At 38.4% G+C, this 23,397-nt stretch overlaps 1 protein-coding gene across 19 annotated transcripts in view; it reads right to left on the bottom strand.

Annotated features, from left to right (window-relative positions):
• The window catches only part of Hmbox1 (homeobox containing 1), a 183,788-nt gene that overhangs the window by 11,209 nt on the left and 149,182 nt on the right, over nt 1-23,397 (bottom strand). For 5 of the 19 annotated variants that reach the window (XM_063234528.1, XM_063234526.1, XM_063234527.1 and 2 more), the window contains 4 exons: nt 4,272-4,354; nt 2,766-2,861; nt 1,405-1,499; nt 1,089-1,160 (listed from right to left, as the gene is read on the bottom strand). In XM_063234528.1, coding sequence (XP_063090598.1) covers nt 1,089-1,160; nt 1,405-1,499; nt 2,766-2,861; nt 4,272-4,354 — 346 coding nt within the window. Of the gene's footprint in view, nt 1-214; nt 292-1,055; nt 1,161-1,404; nt 1,500-2,765; nt 2,862-4,271; nt 4,355-23,397 lie in introns of all 19 variants that reach the window. The other 14 variants (XM_063234535.1, XM_023561600.2, XM_063234534.1 and 11 more) reach the window with 11 other exon arrangements.

Below are 23,397 nucleotides of genomic sequence, written 5' to 3' on the forward strand. Positions count from 1 at the left end.
TGCAGGCACCAACATCTTACAGAGAAGAGAAAAATGTGAGCTCTCAGTTGGGAGACAAGTGATGTCACCTAAATGGCTACGGGAAGCAGTGGTGCACTCCTGCCAAGGGTGCAAAGGAGTCTGACTGAGAGCCCAACCTCTTCCCTCAAGGTGCACTCGATAAACAATGAGGGTGTGAAGAAAGCTGGTGTCACACAAGGGGTGCGTTTCTCACCTGTCACATCTTCAAAGAGTTTTGGAAAGGGAAAGTCCCTTGGGGGAAAAGCACGGGATGTGCTACCCTCAGGGCATCTGCAAAAAAAGATGGAAATGATCCATCTGTAGTGGGTGATTGAAAACTAACAGGAATGTTGCCAACTAGAAAGACAAAACATTCTCTGAGTAAAGGTGGGCTATGACTTGGAGTCCTAAGGGGGCATGTGGACTACTGTTTCCCATTTTCACAGACTAGTCTTGAGGACTCAAAGGGGGATTTGCCTGGAATTCCACTCACTCACAGAACGGCTGAGTACCAGCTGATAAACAGGCTGTCAAGCAGCTGGGAGGCAGAAGAACACAGTGGGCTACATTTACAAACTAACTGGCTGAGGGGCCAGGAAAACGACCACAGGAAAGAGCAAAAGCTTTCTGGCTGGAGTCTGAGGAAGGGACCATATGTTGCCCATGCTTTCCAAATGGAAATGAAACTTAAACTCTATAAAAACTGTAATGAAATCTGTCAACATGTATGTGGGGGCAGAGCTCCCACAGGCTTAGTTACTGAATCACTCCATGCAGTGGCTACAGTTAAATACATTTTCCCCAAGCAATGCAGAATAGGACAGGCGAGATGAGCAGGCATGCGGGTGTCGTGTGTATGAGGATGCGAGGTGTCAAGGTGCCGGAGACTGGAGGAACCATGCCTCCGGGCACAGGGTTTTCGCTGCAATGGGGCCGAGTGGGTGGGCCTCCCATTGTGCCCTGCTCCAGTACATGTGTGGGCAGGGGTCACGGCTGCCCAGCTGCCCCTAGTGCTTCTCAAACACTGAGTGTGTGTGGTGAATGGTGTAACTTGCTTGTTTGGATCAGATCCTCCTCTCTTCTTCTACCTTCTCTGCTTCTCTGCCTCCCTCTGAACTTCTTCCCTCCTCCTCCTCCCCATTGCGTACTTGCCAAGTATCCTGTTGTATGACAATAAATCCATGTGGGTGGAATAGCAATTTCTCAAAGTCAGCAGGACAACTGAATCTTACCACATTCCTTTCAAATTACATGACAATCTAACTAGACACATGAGCAGAGAGAGGGACACTAACTGTTCTCCACCCCTCCCCACCCTGTCACCCACACCCCACGCCTTCACGGGGCTGTCACCCTGTCCCACCACTCAGTCCCAGGAACCTCGGCCCAAAGCCAGCCGCTCACCTGCTCAGAGTAGTCGTTCCCATCGACGTCATCACTGTTGGAATGGCCGCCTGGACTCTGTACGTCTATCCCATGACTCTCCAGGATTGCTGCTTCTTCGACAAAAGCAAAAGCAAAAGCGAATATGCCTTATCATAATGGCACCGCACAATTTCTGTGCTGAGGGAATTAGGATGTCATCACTCACACTGGGACATCTTGGTTCTGAGACTGCAGATGGGTGAAATTCTAATGCCTGCAACCTGGGGGGACACACACTCCCACTCTGGAGGCTCCATACGTGACACTGGCCGTCTCACTGTGAACTGTTTCATACAGTTTGCTAATAACTGAACGGCTCACCCATCTTGGTGTTCTGTAAAGTATTTGAGAACTACAGTGATGAACTGGAAGTGTGTTTATGAATGAAATGTATCTTTAGAAGCTTAAAACCAATGCTCTATCCCTATGTCAACAACTCAAATGTTTTTCATTTTTGTGTATCCTAAATGGGAAGAAAGGCTGTATTTTTTTCCAGTTTATATTCATAGTTCTTCTTTGTGTCAGCATTTTCTTCTTTTTCCTATTTTTCTATTATTAATGTATATATTACAAATAAAACTATATATTTAGTTGAGCATGGTGGCACACACCTCTAATCCCAGCACTCTAAGGAGGCTAAAACAGGAGGATCACCAGTTTTAGCCAACTTGGGTAACTTGGCAAAACCCTGTCACAAACAAACAGGGCAGGGAGGGCAGGGGATATAGCTCAGTGAGAAAGCCTCAGGTCCAATCCTCAGTTCTGAGGGGAGAGGTATATATTTATGGTGTACAATGAGACATTTTGAGATCTCTATACATTGTGAAAGGGTTAAATCCAGCATTCAAACCCCTTAATGTTCTTTTTTTCCTTTTTCAGTGTTGGGGATCAGACCCAGGGCCTTAAATGTGCAGGACAAGCATTCCTTACTGAGCCACACTCACAGCCTATCACTGCCTTTTGCTGTGTCCCTGTCTATTCCAATTTTGTTAGTCTGGTATTGGCTATATCTAAGCCAGCGCTGGGTAATAACAAACAGGTTTAGACCACATCACAATTCCTCTCTAAACCCTACCAGCATCTTTAATCTGTACCATGGGGCAATCAATTGCTCAGAATCTGTTTAATTCTACATTTTAGAATATTAAGAACAATGAATTTTATAAGTAACAATGTCATTATTATAATACAAATAATGTAAATAATACTAACTTTGGGTTATTAAAAAATGAAAACATAGGGTGATTTAAACCTACAGTTCCTAAATTGAAGTCACTCCTAAAATAAACATGATGTCCGGAATTTTCTCACACAAGAAAGCAACTGTTCTGATACATTACCGATATTGGCTCTCCTCTTGATCTCCTTCCGTCTATTAGCAAACCAATTATATACTTTCAGGGAGGTAACTCGTTCCAGATCAGACAGTTTTTTGCCTGTGAATGCATGCAATAAAATTCAGGTGATCTACATCTGGGACTCGAGAATGAACTAGTTTTAAAGAATAACATTTTAAAGTTGCTTTTGATTCTATTTATTAATGAAACAACAAATGCAGGGGGAATTTTTTGTATTATTTACTACTCTGTACATACCCACAGAAACGAATACCCAAAAAGCAACTAATAATATACTTCAATTTATACACAACAATTAAGAATTCCATATAGTCAGTTTTCTAGGGCGCTAGATCAAAGTTCCATGATAGTACCAGGGAGGCTTCATTCATTAGCACCATTCTAGAGGGACACACTGTTCTTTTTAAGGCCTTGTACTACTTTTCTGGGTCTTAAGACAGAAGCCATAAGACTTGTTTCCTGGAAGGCCAAAGGCCCCTGTGACCATCCTTACTGAGACTATGCTGGAATACAAGTACTGCTCAGGCCACATTAGCTTTGTCTTCTTAGATGTCAAAGGTGATTTCTTATGGAAAGCAACATGCGTGCCAGTAAGGATTCCCGGTAACATTCTCTCCTTTCCTGTCTTTTTCTGTTTCTCATCCATGGTGGAGAGAGAAACCAGAAACCAGATGTGTTAGAGTCTTGATATAGGGGTAAAAAGGGAGACTTCAAGTTCCAATGTGGCTTTTGGCTTGTGTAACATAGGATATAGATTCTTTTCCTATTATGTGTGGGTGAAGCTGGGTTTGTAGGGTCCACATGGCCAGAAAATCTGGCTTCTGGATAAGGGAAAATAAATATCTGCTTTGTTGTTATAGAACACATACTTCTGCAAAGTCTTTCAAATATTCAAAATAACTGGCCAAATAGAAATCAGCTGGATCATCTTAACTGAGAATGGTTTTTATCTTAACAAAATCTGTAAAATGTGAAACCGTATTTAAGTACATCAAATAAAATACACATGAACTACATAAATTGTTCTGCTGACTTGCACAGGAATACCCAGACTTCAAGATGCTATCAACGAACCCAAGTTTTTCCTGCTTAAGCAGAAGTTACCCCAATGTGAAGGGAACACAGAAGCCAAGTTCATAAAGAATTCTTTCCCCCAAAAGGAATATAGAATCACATAATTTACGGCAATTGGAAAAAAAATTCTATGTTAATCTTTTTCTTAAAAGAATTTGCTTAAATATCTCAAACTTTTTTTTGGGAACTCATACTAATTTTTTAGAAAAAAATTTCTACATGTAAAAAAAAAAAGCAATTTTAAGGTCTTATATGTTATGCAGAGCACATCTTAGGAAACTCACTGACTGTGAGTGTGCAGTAGTACCTCTCAGAAGCACTGTTTGGACAGCACAGCTGACCAGACACGAGTGGGAGATTTCATGTCCTGACTGCAAAATGACCTGAGCAGCATGCACAGCTAAGCCTCCTTACCTGGCTTCTGTATGACTGCATTGCAGGCATTTGCAATTTCTTCTCGCTTTGCTTCATCAGGGTACTGATTCCCATTGAAGTAACTGCAGAGGCAAACAATACAGACATACTTTTCACTTTTTAAAAGATATGCTTATTAGAACATCAACTCATTGAAAAGTAAGTTCCTTAAATGTAACATTTGACTGTCTAGTCCAGGTTACCCAACAGAATTTTCTGTAGGATAAAAAAGTCTCTTCTGTGCTGTTCACTATGGTAGCAACTACTCACATAGGGCACCAAGCACTTGAAATAAGAAGTAGATTTAAATTTAATTCACTAATTTAAATTTAAATAGTAACATGTAATTAGTGGCTGTTATAGACACTGCTGTACTTCATGAAAAAATGAGATAAAAATTATTTTTGGTATGTATGAGTGGTTAAAGTCAGAGTCATGTTATTGAGGCACCAATAACAACAGGATTTTTTTGGTTACACTGTTTATAGTAACTAAAATTGAAAATTACCCAATTGTCCAATAACAGGAGAATGGCAGAACAAATTATAGGACATCTATATTTATACACAACTATTTAAAAATGACTATGGGAAAAAAGCAAGTTAGAACCCTATCCATTGACTTGAGGGAATGTTTACGACCTATTCTAAAGTGAGAAAACAATATGCGGAATACATACACAAAAATGCCACTAACAAAATTAAAAATTCCTGTCTGTGTGAATACCAGTTTGTATGGTTAACAGTGGGAAGAGTATGTATCAGACTGATTACTGGTTGTGGGGGAAGGGATTTGGTGGTAAGATATTCAAACATTTTATTTTTCATATGTTAAAAAAGTAGTTATTACTCTTGTTCAATAGTACTTTTAAAAATTAGGGTTGCTGAACCTTTTCTTAGAATTATCAGATTCAGAATTATGAGTATTAGCAAGTATGCTTATTACTAGTGCTAGTGCTACTTGTTCAGTTATTTATGAGGTTAAAAAAAAAAAAGCCATGCACGGGGGCGCACACCTGTAATCCCGGAGCTTGGGAGGCCAAGGCAGCAGAATGGCCATGAGTTGGAGGCCAGCCTGAACTACGCAGCAAGACCCTGTCTCTAAACACCAAGAAAATTATTAAAAACAGTATGCCTCCAGCCTAGTGAATTAGGACTGAAGATTCCAACACTTGCCATTCTTTTGCTGTTCTCCCACCACCCCTGCCCTGCAGGTCCTGCCTTATCCAGGAGCCCCTGAGCCTGACTCCTGCTGCTGCTTCCTGCCAGGCTACTCCAAAGAACACGCTTGCATGGCGGTCCTCTCTCCTCCCACCTTCCCGTTTCTAAAACAGAAGCCATGAAGCTCTAGCCTCGCAGTCTTGTCAACAACAGCCCCCTTTCTACTGTGTCCCATGGTTAATTAAGCATGTCTTCCTATGTGACTTTCTGCTGTCATATTGAGGCTCCAGGGTTTACACCAAGGCTCTTTCTGAGCCACTCTCCTCATATCCACGAGTGTGGGCATCACGAAAAATTACTAGAAAGTCAGAACCTTGGACCTCATCTCGGGCTTAAGCAGAGTCCAAATGCTACGAAGACAGCTGGATGGGTCTGTGAACACAGAGGCCATCTGGGATGTGCCAGCTGCTTCATTCACTCTAACTTCAGCAAGCAGAAATTATCTACATAACGTACTTGGTGCTGTGGGGAAAGGAAGATTCCCTCTCACACTATGGAGTTCACAAGCTCCTTGGAGACCGCAAAAGGCCCAGGGCCGGTGGATGGTCATGTGCACATCCAGTGCCTGGGCAGGGGCTGGACAGGGCCCCAAGAAGTGCCATAGAGTTGGGTCCCAAGGGTGGGCAGGACATGGCAAGGTAGAGAAGACGAAGGAAGAGTATTCAGTGTGAAAGGGAGCAGCACTGGAAAGGAAAGATGGTAGACAACAACCTTGATTACTCTGGGCACTATAATGAGTCCCTGGGCGCTGCACATCTATAATCCTAACACTCTGGGAAGCTGAGGCAGGAGGATTGCAAGTTTAAGTCTAATCTGGACAACTGAGCAAGACCCTGTCTCAAAATAAAAAACACAAAGTGTTGGGGAGGTAGTTCAGTGTAGAGGCCTTGGTTCAATCCACAGCACAGAAAAACAAACCAAATCACACCACAACAAAACAAAATCACAAAACCACAGCAGTCATATAATCATACAAGGAAACAAGATAGGAGCTTGAAAATGTGACATGGGCCAGTTTGTAATGAGCCTTATCTGTCCTCTAATAAGTAAAGATTTCATCATGAAAGAAATGGGAACCCTGAGAAATTTTCAAGCCACACAGACACACTCTTATGCGTGCTTTAGAAAAACTCATCTTTAAGACATTGCTCAGAACTCTACCTCCCTCCATGACCCTAAATCCTGAAATTCCCCGTCAACTTAACTACTCCAGAACTTTTACCTTCTTTATAAAATTCTTTAATCATCAACCTCTCCACTACTACCTCCTAATTAAGAAAACTCACATTCGTCTATCATTCTGCTGGCCTCACAGCTCATTTCTTGCTGAACTCTCTGGCAGGCAGAAGCAACAACCTCCCCCAGCAGAAACTAGATTGCTGCCCTTTCCTGTCCTTCCCCATACCCGCCCAGGCAGTCTCTGCCCCTGCAGAAAGCACTTTCCACTTTTCTTCTGTCCTCCTCTCAGGGTACCAAGTGAGCCTGGACAAGGTCACAAGTAAGTCAACTGGCTTCTTTATAAATCGTCACTTTTTAATCTGTGCCCCTCATTTCTGACAATTCTTTTATGTCTCACTCACCTAAAATCATTTTACTCTTAAGTCTCAAGCCCTTAAACCCACCACTGTCAATCTTTTTTGCAGATGACCTTGCCTTCTATTTTATGAAGGCAGGTTATTTTATATCAGTTTACTTAATTTTTTAGTTTCTCAGCTTCTCTGCTCCATTATTGATTTGTCTAACACCATTATTTATTTGTCTTGTAACAGAGGTAAATGAATACCTTGTTCTTCTTTTCAAGTTCAACTTCGCTGCCACTGGTTTTGATCTTGTCCCCCATTCTTTTCCTTTTCTTCTCCCTTTTCCCTAGCATATGCCATCATTCTCTGTGCCTGTGCAATGGCCCCATTTCTCTGATTTCATGATGCACATCTTTCTTACTGTGATATTTGAAGTCAAGATACACAGCATAACTGATAATCTCTTAAACTTAATTGATGCTTGTTTCTCCCTACTGGCATGGAAAATATGGTAAGCCTTATAATCAAGGTCTTCTCAGATGTACGGAACACGGTAGCTGCTGAGATCGAAGGTTTCATTTAAGTAACAGCTCTATGACCAAGTGTGCTTCACTATGATAACTTTCCACGCAAGTGACTGCAAGGACCGTGACTGACACTAGACTCTTCCAATGTCCGATTAATATTTCTAACGCACACCTCCTGTTCAAAAAGTTTCCAAGGTTTTTTGTTAGAGGTATTCAGAGTCCTCCCACATACTACTTTTGCACCTTTATCTCCTGCTGCTCCCTGGGTGTGCTACAGCCCAGGACAATGAGATAACCTTGTAAAAGCTGTGTTATCTGCCTTTCAACTGCTATTTTGTCTTCTCCAGTGCTATCTTATCTGTCTTTCAAGGTAGAGCTCAAATATTACCTCTTGGCCTGTCAAATGTGTTTTCTCTACATTATAAATTCCGCAATACCTCATCTGTTCTTCTCTTACATCTCAGCTGCTCTTAGAAACATGTCTTTCCTACTACAAAGAAGGTCACCCGAGGTCAGGGTGCAAGTCTGACTCAACCACACCCGAACTCCTTTTTAGTGCTGGGCCAACAATAACAATGAATCAAATCATCACCAATCCAGTGTGGGGGCCTCCAAAAGACATGGATCCCATGGCATATGGACTACTGACAAGCAGGGGTGCAAAGTACTCCTGAACAGGCCTTGAAACATGTATACTGTGGTGTTAGAAATGCCTGTCTTGGGTAGCAATAATGCTGGGCAAAGGTAGGAAGCAGAAAAATGTTGCTGGTTTTAAGACTGACTTTCAGTTTGTTTTATGTACTTCTCTGTTGGACTGTTGAAATAAACACACACCATTTTTATAAATTTCTATGTAAGGAGACAGTGGAATAACCAATGATTAACATAATTCTGTAAATAGTTTAAGTGTTTCAAAAATGCACTAGGATCAGGTAGAAAACATTAGGATTGTTGTGAGTGCTCTCTAGTGAGTAATGATTTTTGGAAGCCAAATTATAATTCATAATTACTCACATATAATGTTGTGTCACTTTAATAGAAGTTTTAAATTTTATTATTAATCTCTTATAATCTAACAAAATAAAACATGAGGGAAAGTTAGTAACTTTAAAATCGAAAGCAAGAAAATAAGTATTCAATATTGTTTTAAATGATTAAGCCTAGTTTACAAAATAATCCTTTTTTTCTCTATTAAAGACCTCTTATTTACTTATTCATCTAACCATCTATTCATTTTTACAATACTGGAGACTGAACTCAAAGCCTTGCATTGAGCCATATCCCCTGTATGTTTTATTTTTTTAGTTTGAGACAATAAATCATTAAGTTGCCTAGGCTAGGCTAGAACTTATGATTCTCCTGTCTCAGCTTCCTGGAGTCTTGTATTACTAAGGAATTGGATACTAAGCCCAGCTGAACATCTACTATTTTTAATCACTAAAGCTCAGTTTAAATTCAGTTTTATTTGTATAGCTCAGTCTACCAAACATTAAAGAATTGGTAACAATTCTTAAATTATCCCAGAAATTGAAGAGGAAAGAACTTTTCCAAAATTATTCTATAAGGTTAGTATTATAGTGATACCAAAAACCAGCCAGGGACACAACAACAATAAAAATAAATACGTAAAGCTACTGCCCAATACCCTTATGAACACAGATGTAAAAATCTTCAATAAAATCTAATAGCACATTAAAAGGTTATTTACCATAGTCAAGTAAGATTCATTATAGAGACGCAAGCATGGTTCAACATGTGCACATCAATAAACTTGCTACACTACATCAACAGAATGAAGGACAAAAGTTATATGATCATCTTAATAGACGAAGAAACAGAATTTGATAAAACCCAACATTCCTTCACAATAAAAACTAGAAGAAGTCAGATATAGATGGAATGTAACTCATCGTAAGACCATATAAAAGAAGTTAGCAGAGAACACATCAGCTAAAATTCTGAGTCCCTTATACACTTTATGAAATGATAATTCATTTTTTAAAAAAAACTCAAGCAGTCTAGTTGGCACATAACAGGTAACACAAGGCATGGTCACAACATACAATGCTCAAGTTTAAAAAATTTATTACAGTAACATACACATTGCCTTAATCCCCCGCAAACACTTCCCCTTGCTTTGAACACATTCATCCCATCATTCTTGCCACTTTGGAAAGCGGATCTCGAAATCCTCCTTTACGAGGTTCTTTACAAGGTATAATCAAAAATACATTGCATTTTGCTGCCAAGTGCCACCCAATGAAAAGACAGGCTGGTAAAAACATTATGGTATTCCCAGTACCGAGAAGCCCAAACACAATACCACATTATGGTGTGTTACCATCCGCCTTGCTCATGGGACCTGGCAGCATACAATTTTCAGTTCTTCCTCAGAGTCAAAATGACCATGAAAGGGAAATGGTTTGAATCGTTCAGAACAGCAAAGCAGCTATGACAGTGCAACTAGAGACATGAAAGCTTTCAAAACTGTTTCCAAAAGTGGCAAGAATGATGGGAAAAGGGTGTTCAAAGCAAAAGGAATATTCTGTGGAGGATTAGTGGCAAAATGTCTTTTACTGTTATACACTTTAAAAAATTTAAACATTTACCATTTTTTTAGGTCATACAGAAATATGTTTGACTTATAAATAACTGAATAGGTGAGTACAAGGAATAGATGTATGAAAGAAGGAAACAAAAGTAAAACACAGAATATACTAGTTCCAGTGAATGAAGGCTTTTAGAGGAAACCTGTAATTATCTTTTTAGGGGAAAGATTATTAGTATTTCACTATTTTTTAGGGGAAAAGATTATTAGTATTTCACTATTTTTTCCTGGTACATTTGGTGGTTTTAGTCTACAATAAAGCTGAAAATAATTATATAAAAGTAGTATTTTTTAACTATATTAACCACTCTATATATATCCAAGGAAGTAGAGAAATAATTCATGATTTTTTATTTTGCATATAATTATTTAATCACCTACCCAAAAGTACAGTGTCCTACTTCATGCCAGGCAATTAACTTCAGATGAACTGGACAAAACTTTCCAGTAGAGTCACCCAGAGATACAGGTAGGCACAGGAACACATTATAAAGAACCACATTAGCTGTATAAATACAGTACTGTGGTAGAAGATAGGAATTAGTATTTGTGCAGGGTCTTCCAGAAAGAGCAAGGATTTTAAGGGCAGGGAAGGCAGGCATAGTAAAATTAATGTGAGACAGGAAATAATATGTACAAAGGAGTCACCAGAAATCTTAGAATTTTCTGACATTAGGAAGGAGTTCAATATGGCTAGAATTTATGGGGCATGAAATGGAGTAGTTGGGGATTGAACCAGAGAAAAGGACTGGGTGAAGATTTTAAGTAGAGGCAGTTAATTTTTAGGCATCCTGGCCCACGGTTTGATCCAGGGTTATTATTCTAGGGGTTAAACTTGTGTTACAGGGCAGCACAGTATCTGGTCACACTTGAGGTAGAAGCCAGGAAGGCAGCTGCAGCCATAGCTTAGGAGAGAGGCTGATGTAGGCTGAAGCATGGAGAGAGGGGATGAGACACCTTGGAATGATACTCAATGCCTTTAAGACCATCCTAGGAACAGCAAATAATATTTATTATTCACTTCCCAGCATTTTAACTTTTAGATTTATTTCAAAGGTAGACATATTTCTACTGTGTCTACCATGTGGGATATACTGCAGGAGAGCTGGCTGTTAGTTTCTACAAAGGACCTATTTCTAAAACGACACTGAAGCCCCAAATGTACTTCTATTCCATATAAGAATGTTAATGGCCCTAAAAGTTTTCTAATGCAAAAAAGAGAGAGAAATATAAACAGAAACTTACAGGTAGCAATAAAACAGTAATAAATCGTGAGGACACTACATTTTTACAGACAAAGGACAGTCAGCTGAATGATGGTGAATATCTTCACAAGAGGAAACTAAATGATTGTTTTGTTAGACAATGACAGAGAAGAATTAAAATGAAAAGTGGCAAAATAATTTACCTGAGATGAGAAACCATAAACTAGTAATAAATGGTAAAGTCCTTGAAGAACTTTCTTTTCAACAACACTGCAGCTGGAGAAGCCCTCCTTCTATGTCTTGGTGAGCACGCAGAAAGAACAGACTGGCCCTGAGCAAGGACACAGCCGCGTACACGAACACTTTCTTTACACAAGCTGTCTGAAGAAGAGACACTTCAGTCTCATTTTGGTTATTCACATAATCATTCAGGATTGCCAGACATTTCCTATTACCTACAATTCAGTGCCTGTTTCTTCATCACTAAGTACATTATTGGGCAGTGAACATCAATGGTCTGCTTTCAGAAGACGCAAAGAAGATGGCAATAAACTCACTTACTCTGGAACCTACTTGTCCATTTCCTGTTGGCATTATCTATGTGTAAACTGACCTTCAGCAACAAATAAAACAATTTAAGTTTCTACCATCCTTCTTTTGTTTTTACATTCCATGGGCTGAAGGCAGAGATGAAACAAATGGGAGAACCTTCTTTAAATAAGGCACTTATCTGTTGCTATTCCATAAAGGCCCAAGGAACACACTGTTTACTTATAGACCAGAATCTTTAATCCATGGATATCAAAGTCCCTATAATAGTAATTATACCTTAAAATACTCCTGTGAGACAATCAGGGGCCACAGAAAAATACAAAGAGCAGAGCTAGAAATAAGCTATGCACAAGACTTGTCATCGTTTAATCTGGAATTTCAGATAGCCAGGGACCATTACAATTAGTCCCTAATCAACTTCCTCATTTGAGAAATGAGGACAATGGCAAGTGGTCCCCAGGTGACAAGCTGGCTAGGATCAGAGCCTCTCGGCTTCAGGTACCATGTTTTCCACCACTACTGCTTGCTACGGGTATGCACAGAACGCAGACATGCCTTATATGAATAGGTAATTGTGGTAAGGATGAAGATGAAATCACACTGAGCCTTAAACCCATTGAGCATATCTTATAAAAAGGGGTTGGGAATGTAGCTCAGTGGTACAGATGTGTCCAGTAGGCAGGAGGCCCTGGGTTCTATCACTGGCACCACAGACATTAATGAAATGACAGTATTCATTAAGAGACAGAAACTAACACATAAACACAGAGAAGGCAATGAGGAGATGAAGAGTCATTGGAGTAATGTATCTTCCAGTCAAGGAACACCAAGAATGGTTACTAGTAGCTGTGAAAAGCTGGAGCAGAGGCATGAGAGGTAGGGGGTATTGTCTTCTCTCTCACAGTCTTCAGGAGGAAACGACCTTGATTTTAGATTTCTGGTCTCCAGAACTAAAGAATAATAAACTTCTGCTATTTTAGGCCACCCAACATGAAGCTTTGTTTTTTTCTTTTTCTTTTTGGTACTGGGAATCAAACTCAGCCTTGCGCTCACCAGGCAGGTGCTGTGCCGCTGAGCCATATCCCCCGGTGCTAGCATGTGTTAGTTAAATTTCTGTATCAGCCCCAGGAAATTAATATATTAGCTAAAAGGAGCTAGTATAAAAAGAATAGCATGGTCTTAAGATGCAAGGGGGTTCAACTACCACAGATGAACCTGATTCCCCACAGAAATAGATCTGACAAGTAGACTGGTATAAGCAGATATTTCTGTAAGTAGTCTGTCAAATACAGAAAAGGTCTGATGTTGGTTCCTTCTTCCTTCTGTAATCCAACTTTAAGTTCTATCACACAAAATTCTGATTTCAAAGCTTTACTGAGAATTTTTAGATTGGCTAAGATAATTTTAGTCAGCAATTGGTGCAGTAAAATCAGTGCACTAAAATTAAAATTAAGTGTTGATCTTAAAAATCACAGAAAACTAAGCACAAATGGGTATTTCTGTAAAACAACAAAGTTTACTGATACTAAAAATCTGCAAGGTGAGCTGAGGGTGTGGCTCAGTAGTAGAGCACCTGTCTAGCATGTGGGAAGACCATGGTTTTGATATGGGTTTGATTCTCAGCAATACAAGAAAATAAACAACAATAAGGCAACTGCTAGAAGATGTGTTTATGAAACAAGTATAGCAAACTATTAATGGTGTCTAGGTGGCTGACAGACAACTGTAAAAGGTTTTCAACTTTTCTATTTGTTTAAACATTTTCATAACCTACTGGGGAAAATAACTACTAATATCAATAATTAAAGATGGAAAGTTTGTCCTATGCTTCAAATTTTTGACAATAAAAACTAGAAAAACATAATTTGTAACATTAATAATAAATGGTAAATTAGCATTATCTTCATCAAATCAGAAACAAGGTAACAGAGTTTACTATTTTCATCACCAAGTTTTTTCAGTGGTACCATTTATCACTTCTAAAAGTACTACGTAGTCTCTAATAAAAGACATGAAACAATTAAAAAATAAATTTGGAAAGAGGGTCACAAAATTATCATTTGCATATTGCACAACACCAAGAATCAGAGATAAGCTACAAATGCCTCAGAAACAATCAGAGTAAGGTACTAAATAAGCAAAATAAAAAATCAAACCTGTTATGTTAATTAGCAAAGTTCAACCACTCCCTATACAGAAATAAACCACAAAAACCCACTTTCCTATGTATGACTAGTAACTGTTCAGTAAATTTAACAGAAAAAAAATTCATAAGAGGAAAAAAAAAAGAGAATTAAAATAAAAAAATCTAACCCATGAACAGTGGCACATGCCTGCAATCTCAGCTTTTCTGGGAGGCTGAGGAGGAGGGTTGAAAATCTTGAGGCCAGCTACTCTTTGCTGAGATTATTCTATAAAACTGTGCAAGTAAAAAAAAAAAAAAAAAAAAAAGCAAAAGAAAGCTAAAAATCTTTACTTACAATTATATAAAAAATGGAGGAAATGGACAAACATGTAACACATCCCTAGATAAGATTAAATAGTATAACAATATTTGTTTTCTCCCAAATTAAGTTTTTAGGTTTAATGTACTTCAACCAAATTAAACACACACAAAGTTTTTCTTAATAGATGTGTTTGGGGTTGACAATATAATTTTAATGTCTGCCTAGAACAACCATTTGAAAACAATTAATAATATCCTGAAAATAAATAGCAATAAATGAGCCTTATATCCTTGAATATTATAAAATTATAAAGTTATAATAGTCAAAAATAATTGTGGCTCGAGGACTGATAATTATCAAAGAGAACTAACAAATAACATTAGGAATGAGAAAGAAATTCAAGGGAGAGGGGAAAACTGGCTATGTAGAAAATGGCACTAAATTAGATCCCCACTTTATGAACAAAATATATATGGTTAACTACAAAAAGTAAAATCATTAAAAACAAAACAAACAACAGAAACAAAAGAAAATCTTCGAATGTGGAAGTATAAGTAATAGAGGCAGTCACATAATCTATTGGATTTATTTACATTTAAATGAAAAGTAAAATAAGTATAAATAAATGCAAGTATATTACACAGAAGGTTAATAATATCACTGAGTTACCATGCAAATTGGAAAGAATACATCAATATACAACAAAAAATAGTAATGAAAAAGAACACCAAAAGATGAAGTATAATAATTAATAAACATGTAGAAATGTTGAGCCTCATTTGTAAATCAAAAAAGCTTAAATGTAGGCAAAGACAAAACACTGCTTTTCACACACTGCAGAGGCAAAGCAGTCAATATTCACTTAACAAAAAGACAACTAAACAGGCATGGAAAGGTGCGCTGGGGGAGAGAGCTTTGTGTTCAAGGGCACTGTTGTGCCAAGGCTCTGTGGCAGTCCCATGTCAAAAGTATCATTATTCTTAAGACAAAGGTAAGTGCAGGGGTGGGGTGTCACATCAGTTCTGTGTAACAGTGCAAAACTGGGACGATCTTAGTGTGTAGTAAAATACTAATAGTTAAATAAACTGTGGTATAGTCATTTGAAGGGAAGAAAAAGGGCTATTAAAAAACACCACACTGGCTAGGGATTTAGTTCAGTGCGTAAGCACCTGCCTGGCAAGTGCAAGGTTCTGAGTTCGATCCTTGGTACCAAACAACAAAAACAACAACACAAAAAACCCCACCACACTTTCCATTTTAATGAGAAAGAAAAAACTGGTCACCAAAAACTGGTTACGTGTCCTCTGTTTATGAGAGAAAAAGGGAAGGGGAGCAGAGAGACAGACACACAGACACCAGGACCCTAAGTGTAAATGTACCAAAGTATTGTTTGGCATAGTATTTTCTATTTCTCTGTTTACAGATACACTGATTATTTCTAAATGAAAACAAAATTTTCTTCTGTTTTCCAAATCCTTTACAATTAGTAATATTAATTTTTTTAAAAAGTTACTTAAAATAAAAACTAAGTGGGTTATATTTATGAAAATATATTTTTATGAAAATATATATGATGGTTAATTTTAAAACTTTCTCGAAACATTTTCTTTTTCACCATTCTTTCACACAAACCAACAACTCTTAGCAATCCTCCTGCCTTAGCCTCCGGATTACGCATGCATCACCTCACACAGCAAGCAAGCCTCCTTTGATTACAAACTTGCAACACTCACAAAAACAAATGAAAAGTACACCAAATGTTAGTGATGATTATCAGTGATTAACATAATGAAAGGACATTCTGTAATTGTTTACTTTGTATTTTCTTGCATTATTTTATATATGAAGCAAGTGCTAACTTTGTAATTTAAAAAAAAACCTCTTATTTTATTGGAAAATAAAGTCTGCTGTCTCTAAGTATAAAAAAAAAGGACATTACATATTATTCTTAAAAATAACTGTCTTACTTTAATGTACTTTAGTAACAATGTACATTTTAAGTTTGTTTCACTAACACTCTACAGAACCAAAGGCTTTCCTATGTTAATTTTTTTATACAAATGAGTTCATTAACTTTGTAAACTCAATAAAATAAACAATGGCTCTCTCCACAATGGCCTTTTAAAAGGTGTGAGTGTAGGAAAAAGCTAAAATATAAATGAGTTCTATTATAAAGAAATTAGAAGTTTATATGACTTTGCAGTTAAATTTAAATTTTAAAATATGAAAGTTATAAAAAAAAGGAGCTATAAGAAGAAAAATTAGTTCTGGTATACATAGACTAAAGAATTTATGTAGGAGAAGTTGAATTTGCAAATCTTAATTTGTAGTTGTATACAGAAACCCATAACCCAGCTTAATACAGAGAGATTTAGAAAATCATACAGTACAGACTGACAGAGAATCAAAGCTGAAAGGGGAGACTGCAGTGAGCACATAAACCAGAGAGGAGAACTACCTCGTTCAGGATGCACAACCTGTACTCAGATCTCCTGACTCAGTTCACTGGCTTCAAGGTCTAACAGGAAGAGCCATTATTCAACTAAGATACAGTGTTGTTACCAATTTCATTTAAAATATGTAATTCAAGTCCCTTGGCAATGAATTGTCTAGACCAAGCTCCTGTTAATTTCATTAAGAGTTTCCAGAAGCCAAGATGTGATGGCATCAGAAAGAAACCCAGGATGATAACCCTAGGACCAGAGCCACCTCTCACCCAGATGCTGTTCTTTCTCGGGAAAGGAAATCTAGCTGTTCTGGGGCAAGAGTAAGACTGACCTACAGTTTTTAACTAAATACAGAGCCAAACCTTGGAACTTCTCACTTAAAGCATAACATCAATTTACACTGGAAGGCCCTTCCAAGGGCCTTCACTATAAAGATTATATGTTTAAATGTTTTATTTATTTGCAACATAATAAACGCTATTGGCCTCTACTTAGTACTCGATAAATAGGCATCAGTGATTAACACTGGATTTAAGAGCCACGTTTTATTTACTTATTTATTTTTCCAATTTTTGAGAGAGCATCATGTTATGTAGTTCAGGCTGGCCTTGACCTCACTATGTAGCCCAGGCTGGACACAAACTCATGAGGATCCTCTTGTGCTAGCTCCCCCGTGCTATGGACCTCAGGTACACACTACTATGTCAGGCTTAAGAGCTAAGTTTTGACCACATTTTATCCTATCATGAAGCTGCAGAAAGAGCACAGGCTATCATCTGTCCCATGGCCTGAATCTGGAAATGAAGGACCATATTAGACAGTGACAGTTTTAATTATGTGGCAACTGAAAAGCAAATTTTCTTTCTAATGTGTATTCTGTGTTAATACTATGTTTTTCTATGAAGACCATGACAAAAATGGAGACAATTTTCTGGAGTTGTCTGGAAAAAACAGTAAAACTGGTCAGTTCCAACTATATTAAAGAAAAACTCTAAGGAATAGTGCTTCTCTTAACTGAATGCCACTAGCTTTATCAAATATCTGTTCCACTCTTCGTTTTAGCATGAAGAAAAGCAACATGGTGAGAAGGCAGTACTTGGTATTGCTGCATCACGGAATTCCTGGGTCCCTAACAAAACTACAAATGTGGGTGCTAAGCTGGCGGCAGTGCAAACCGCAGCCCCTGGAAAAGGACCTGCGGTTAGGAGTTCACAGGCCCTGAGCACTGCAGAGCTGGTTCTTTCTTCCACTTGTTTCACGTCTGGCTGGTGGTAGCTGCATTGTCATCTATTTCATCAGCCTTTGCTGGTAGGAAGGAGGTTTATAAAAGGGATGTGCGAGGTGATCTGGAATTGTGAAGTTCCTTATACTTGGTTGACCAACAATTAATAGAAAGATCAACAGAGCAGGATAGATGGGGATCACTTCATTGTCTTCCTGCATGGTTTTTCTGAGGATTGATACTACGCCTCTCTGAAAAATGACTACCTCATGTTAAAAGGATATTGTCTGTATCTAAAATGAGAACTGGTTTTCCTAGGGATCCATCCAAATTCTTTTTTTTTGTCTTTTTCGTTTTTATCGGTACCGGGGATCGAACTCACGACTGCCTGCTTGCAAGGCAGGAGCTTATGCCGCTGAGCTAAATCCCCAGCCCCAATCCATCCAAATTCTTGACCTCAACAAGTAGCAAACTGAACACAGACAACAGCATACATTTGTTTCTTCTTTCTTTTTTTTTCTACCATGTAGTTCAGGCAGGCCTTAAACTCACTTTGTAGCTCAGGCTGACCTAGAACTCACAGTGATCCTCCTGCCTCAGCCTCCCGAGTGCTGGCAGCATATATTCCTGTAAGAATCAGGGATGCAGTAGTGGCCTGTGATTATCCTGGTAACTTCCCTGAAAATAAAGGGGAAAATATAGAAGTACTTGCTATTTCTTTTCTTTTTATTCTCTGTCTCTCTTTTCCTTTTTTTTTTTTTTTTAAAAGACAAGAGTGTTGTTACATAGTTCAGGCTGGCCTTGAAGTTGCTGTGTAGCCCAGGCCGGCCTTGAAATTGCAGTAATCCTGTTTTGTTCCTCCCAAGTGCTGGGATTACAGGTATGCACTACCACACCTGGCCTAGTGCTACTTTTTCTTAAACCTAGTCTTTTACTTCCTGTGTCTTGAGCTTGATACCATATGAGACAACTAGGAGTGACTCTTCAATTGTCTTTTTTTTTTTTTTTTTGGTGGTACCAGGGATTGAACTCACGACCTTGCACTTGCCAGGAAGGTGCTTATGCCGCTGAGCTAAATCCCCAGCCCTCAATTGTCTTTTAAAATGCCAAATTAATTCTGATGACATATGATAAAATACATACAACTTATGTTAGTAATTTCAGAGCTGAATAGTTATTTACGTCTTCAAAGTGACACTATCAAGCAAAAGTATTCTGATGACAAATCACGATTTTTATTCCCAGTAAGATGACAATTATATGACAGTCTCAAGATGATTAGAAACATAGCTTAATCTGGCCATTTAGTGGAGGGGCCAACTCTGCTCCTACAAAAGAATGAATAAAACAGAGCATCTGGATGAGACACTACCATGATCAGTATTTCTGTGGCACATCGGTTTTTAAGTATAGCTGAAAGACCATTTTTAGATGTTCTTCACCCCTGAAATACCACAGTCTACTGAAGCTTCAATTAAAAGAGGGCAGTGTAGGCTACTCACAAATTCATGTCCTACCAATTGGAATTTTCAAAAGGCAAACACATATGTAAACCTTTGTATACTTTGTGAACATTTTGTGTAATGACAACTTCTTAATGTACTACTGTAACAACCAAGATCTTATTTTATCTTATTAATTACTATATCCCCTAGACACTAACACAATGACAGATACAAAGGAGAAGGTTAACTATTTGAATTTAAAGAAGAAAACAGTCATGAGTGTTTTTGTAAAGATTTCCCCGTTATTTATTAAATTAATCTCCCTCATTGTTTACATTTATAACATGATGCTTATAATTCAGGTTCTAAAATGAACTTGTATACCTCACTGTGATACATTACATATGACACCAATATTTATCTAATGTCTTACTTTCTTAGTCCCGGTGACAAAATACCCAGCACCTACAAATCAGAGATTTATTTGGCTCAGGCTTTCAGTCCATAGTCCACTGACTCCAAGGCAGAATGGCACAGGGGAAAGACAGAGCAGAGAAGCTATTCATGTCACAGTAGCCAGAAAGTAGTGAAGAAAACCCAGGAGGGAGATAAACGCCAGCATGTCACGCCCCCAGTGACCACCTCATCTGACCAGGCCACTCCTAACATCAGTCACTATAGCACCCCCACAATTCAATCACCCTTCAAAGCCATGACTATGAGCCCATGAGGCTTTGGGGAAACATTCAAATATAAACCAAAACATATATGTTTCCTTTCTTTGCAGACTGTGGCTATAGAATGGCATGAGGAACATGGAGTCTTCTGACCTGCTTAACTGGCTCAGAGCCTAGAGAATAGGGGCATGCTGTGTATGCAAAGTGAAGCTGCTGGCACAGCAGCTATAAGAAAATGGGGAAAACTTTAAATCTGCCTCAAAAACATCATAATAATTTGTCTTTCAGCTATTTCTGTTTGACCAAAAAGGAACCAGGAAGTATAATTTGCCAATTTTAAAATGCATTTAAGGACGGTTCATCTTCTTACAGGCTATGAGAAATGGATTGGGATAACTTTACCTGTCAATAAGTGGGAAAGTTTTGTTGTTTTTTCCTCAAATAGTCTAATGGATTGAAATGAGGTCATGTCTAGGCTCCTGCTGTCTCATATAAATGTTAAGAACTTCCTTCTATTTACAGAGATACAGGAGGTATAGTTCATTATGTTCCACTCGAGTCATTTCACAAGGATATAGAGGAGGATAAGCTCTCTTTACAATTCAACTTCCTGTAACTATTAATTCCAAAACTTGCAATGTATTCTCCCATCATTTTCTATCTTACAACAGTAGTGACATCAGAAGAGAGGCAAAGACAGAGCAGCAGGCGAGGGCTGTAGTGACGGCAGAACAAACTGAGTCAGGGCAGATGTACATATCTCAGTCCTCATTTGCTGTAGAACAGGGCAAATACTACATTTTTGTTTTGTTTGAAACAAGGTGTTGCTATGTAGTCCAGGATCAACTTAAAAACTGCTATGTGGCCAAGGCTGGCCTCAAACTTGAGATCCTGTCCCAGCATTCTGAATGCCTGCATTATAAGCTTGTGCCATGATGCCCAGGAAAGATTACATTTAAAGGGCTGAACGCTGCTCCCACAAAATACTTTTTATGGATGAAAAAAAAGCACAACAACCTGGCTAAAAGAAAACAACCCTAAGGCACTTGAAAGCGAAGGGTTGGTAACTTTAACACAATTAGATACTGTACCGTACTACTCTACCCACATAGCTTTCCCAGGCCCCTGGCACCTAATACGTCTGGTAGGGGAAAAAAATGGGGCACTATTTTCTAATTTTGTTAGATTTGTAGTCTTGCCAAATATTTAGCTGTATCACACTGTAGCAATATCTGCTAACACACAGTATCACTGGCTTCATGCACAGCCCTATTCTAACCTGTATATAAACTGGGTACAACCAAATCCTAGCCTAGGAGCACAGAGCATATACCCCTTAAATACCAGGTAAAATTTTCTTAGCAGATGGTGAAATTCTGGCAAAGATGTTGCCTACATTCTCATACCAGTAGGAAAACTGAATTGTGTAATTTTTTTTGTCTTTTTTTTTTAAATCAGTACCAGGGATCAAACTCATGACCACACACTTGCAAGGCAGGTGCTTATGCTGCTGAGCTAAATCCCCAGCCCCAAATTGTGTAATTTTTATAAGAATGAACTTTTACAAGTCAGGAGAAAAAAAACATGATTTTTTAAAAAAATTGAAAATGGCTAGAATTTCAAGATATTTCCTTAAATGTGTAGAAAAGGGAATCTCAGGGTATGGTGGCACACGGCCACAATCCCAGTCACTTGGGAGGCTGTGGTAGAAGGCTCTTAAATTTGAGGCCAGCCTGGCAACTCAGATCTAGTCTTGGGGGTAAAAAAGGTTACATATGTAGTGGTATAATTCTTGCCTGTCATGTGCAAGGTCCTGGGTTCCATCTCTAAAACGTCTCTTTCCCCAAAGGGAATCTTACTTAGGTTCTTATCTTTAAAAACAAAGATCTAGAAGGATTTTCAACTCTCTTTCAAATTTTTAACTCCCAATATGTTTTAAAAGTACTAACATAAAATCCATCCTCACCTCAACAATAATGAGTCATAGGCATAAAGTGCCCATTATCTGGGCACTTTATCTACTTTATATATGGGAGGAAAGTGGCATAAATTACTTAGAAAACAAATCAGGAACTTTTTTCAATTATTACAACATCTTGTAGCATGAATACAAACAAAATTCCTTTGAGAAAAAACAAACATTACAACTGTGGTAAGGTCCTTTTCCACCTCGGGTACAATTTACTCTCCTGCTTCACCGACACATACAGTACTACACTCTTCAAGCCGCTGTGCCTTTGCACATACTGCTCCTACTGCCAGCCACATTCTTTTTTCTCTTCTCAACCTCTCAGAACCATTCTGCTCTATGGGCTCCAATGTACCACAATTTTTCCTTTCCCCATGTAATTTTTCTATTCCCCAATACAGCCTGGCCCCACTTCATTCTTTTAATTTTTAAACTTTGATTAGTACATGTTTGCAGAACATAATGATCACCACATTCATCATGGTGGGTTGGTACATGCAAATAACGCATCTTAGTTCTTTTTACTTCCTCTTCCCCACACTTCCTTCTCTAATTCATCCCGTCTTGGGAAATCCTGGTCCTTCCCTTGGACTGAGACCATGAGGACTAGAATTGTACAATGTTTGGCACTCAAAAAATGAGTGACTTTTTTTTTTAGATGGGGGTCTCACTATGATAGCTAAGCGACCCTCAAACCTACCGTGCCTAAGTGTCACCAGTGGCTGTGACTGTGGATCACCATGTCTGGCTTGAATGACTTTCTTTGAAGTAATGAAATGTGAAGGGACTTTCACTGGTTGAGGCTTAGAATGCAAAAAGCAACTCTCAGAAATCCAGAAGTCCTTCTGAAGGTTGCTACTTGTTTAATATTTTCATATTGAGCATTTAGTAATAGGCCATTATATGTGCACATGTGTCATGTACTGTGCTGAGCACCGTACTGTCATTAAGTCACAGTCCTTTCACAGACAGGCATGATTAAGGTGGCCATGTTATAGCAAGCAGCTTGATTTGGGATGTTTTGCTAGTAAGAGAGACAACAGTGAGGCTCCACTTGTTCTAACTCCAAAGTCTGCTCTCTTAACCATTATGTTATCAGACGCAAACTAACAACAAGTAGCACAAAAATGTATAAACTATTCAATATTTAAGACAACTTGTTTTAATACCTCTAATCTATATATTTATGGCTTTTTACTTTATTAAAATAATAGAATTTTTTTCTTAAACATTATTTCAATTTTTAAAAAATTTAATTAACAGATGTATCATTCCTGATTTAGTCAC

The sequence above is a fragment of the Cavia porcellus genome, unplaced genomic scaffold (genome assembly GCF_034190915.1).
Source record: "Cavia porcellus strain 051 isolate PalLab524CR breed Dunkin Hartley unplaced genomic scaffold, mCavPor4.1 scaffold_24, whole genome shotgun sequence".
Lineage (NCBI taxonomy): Eukaryota > Metazoa > Chordata > Mammalia > Rodentia > Caviidae > Cavia > Cavia porcellus.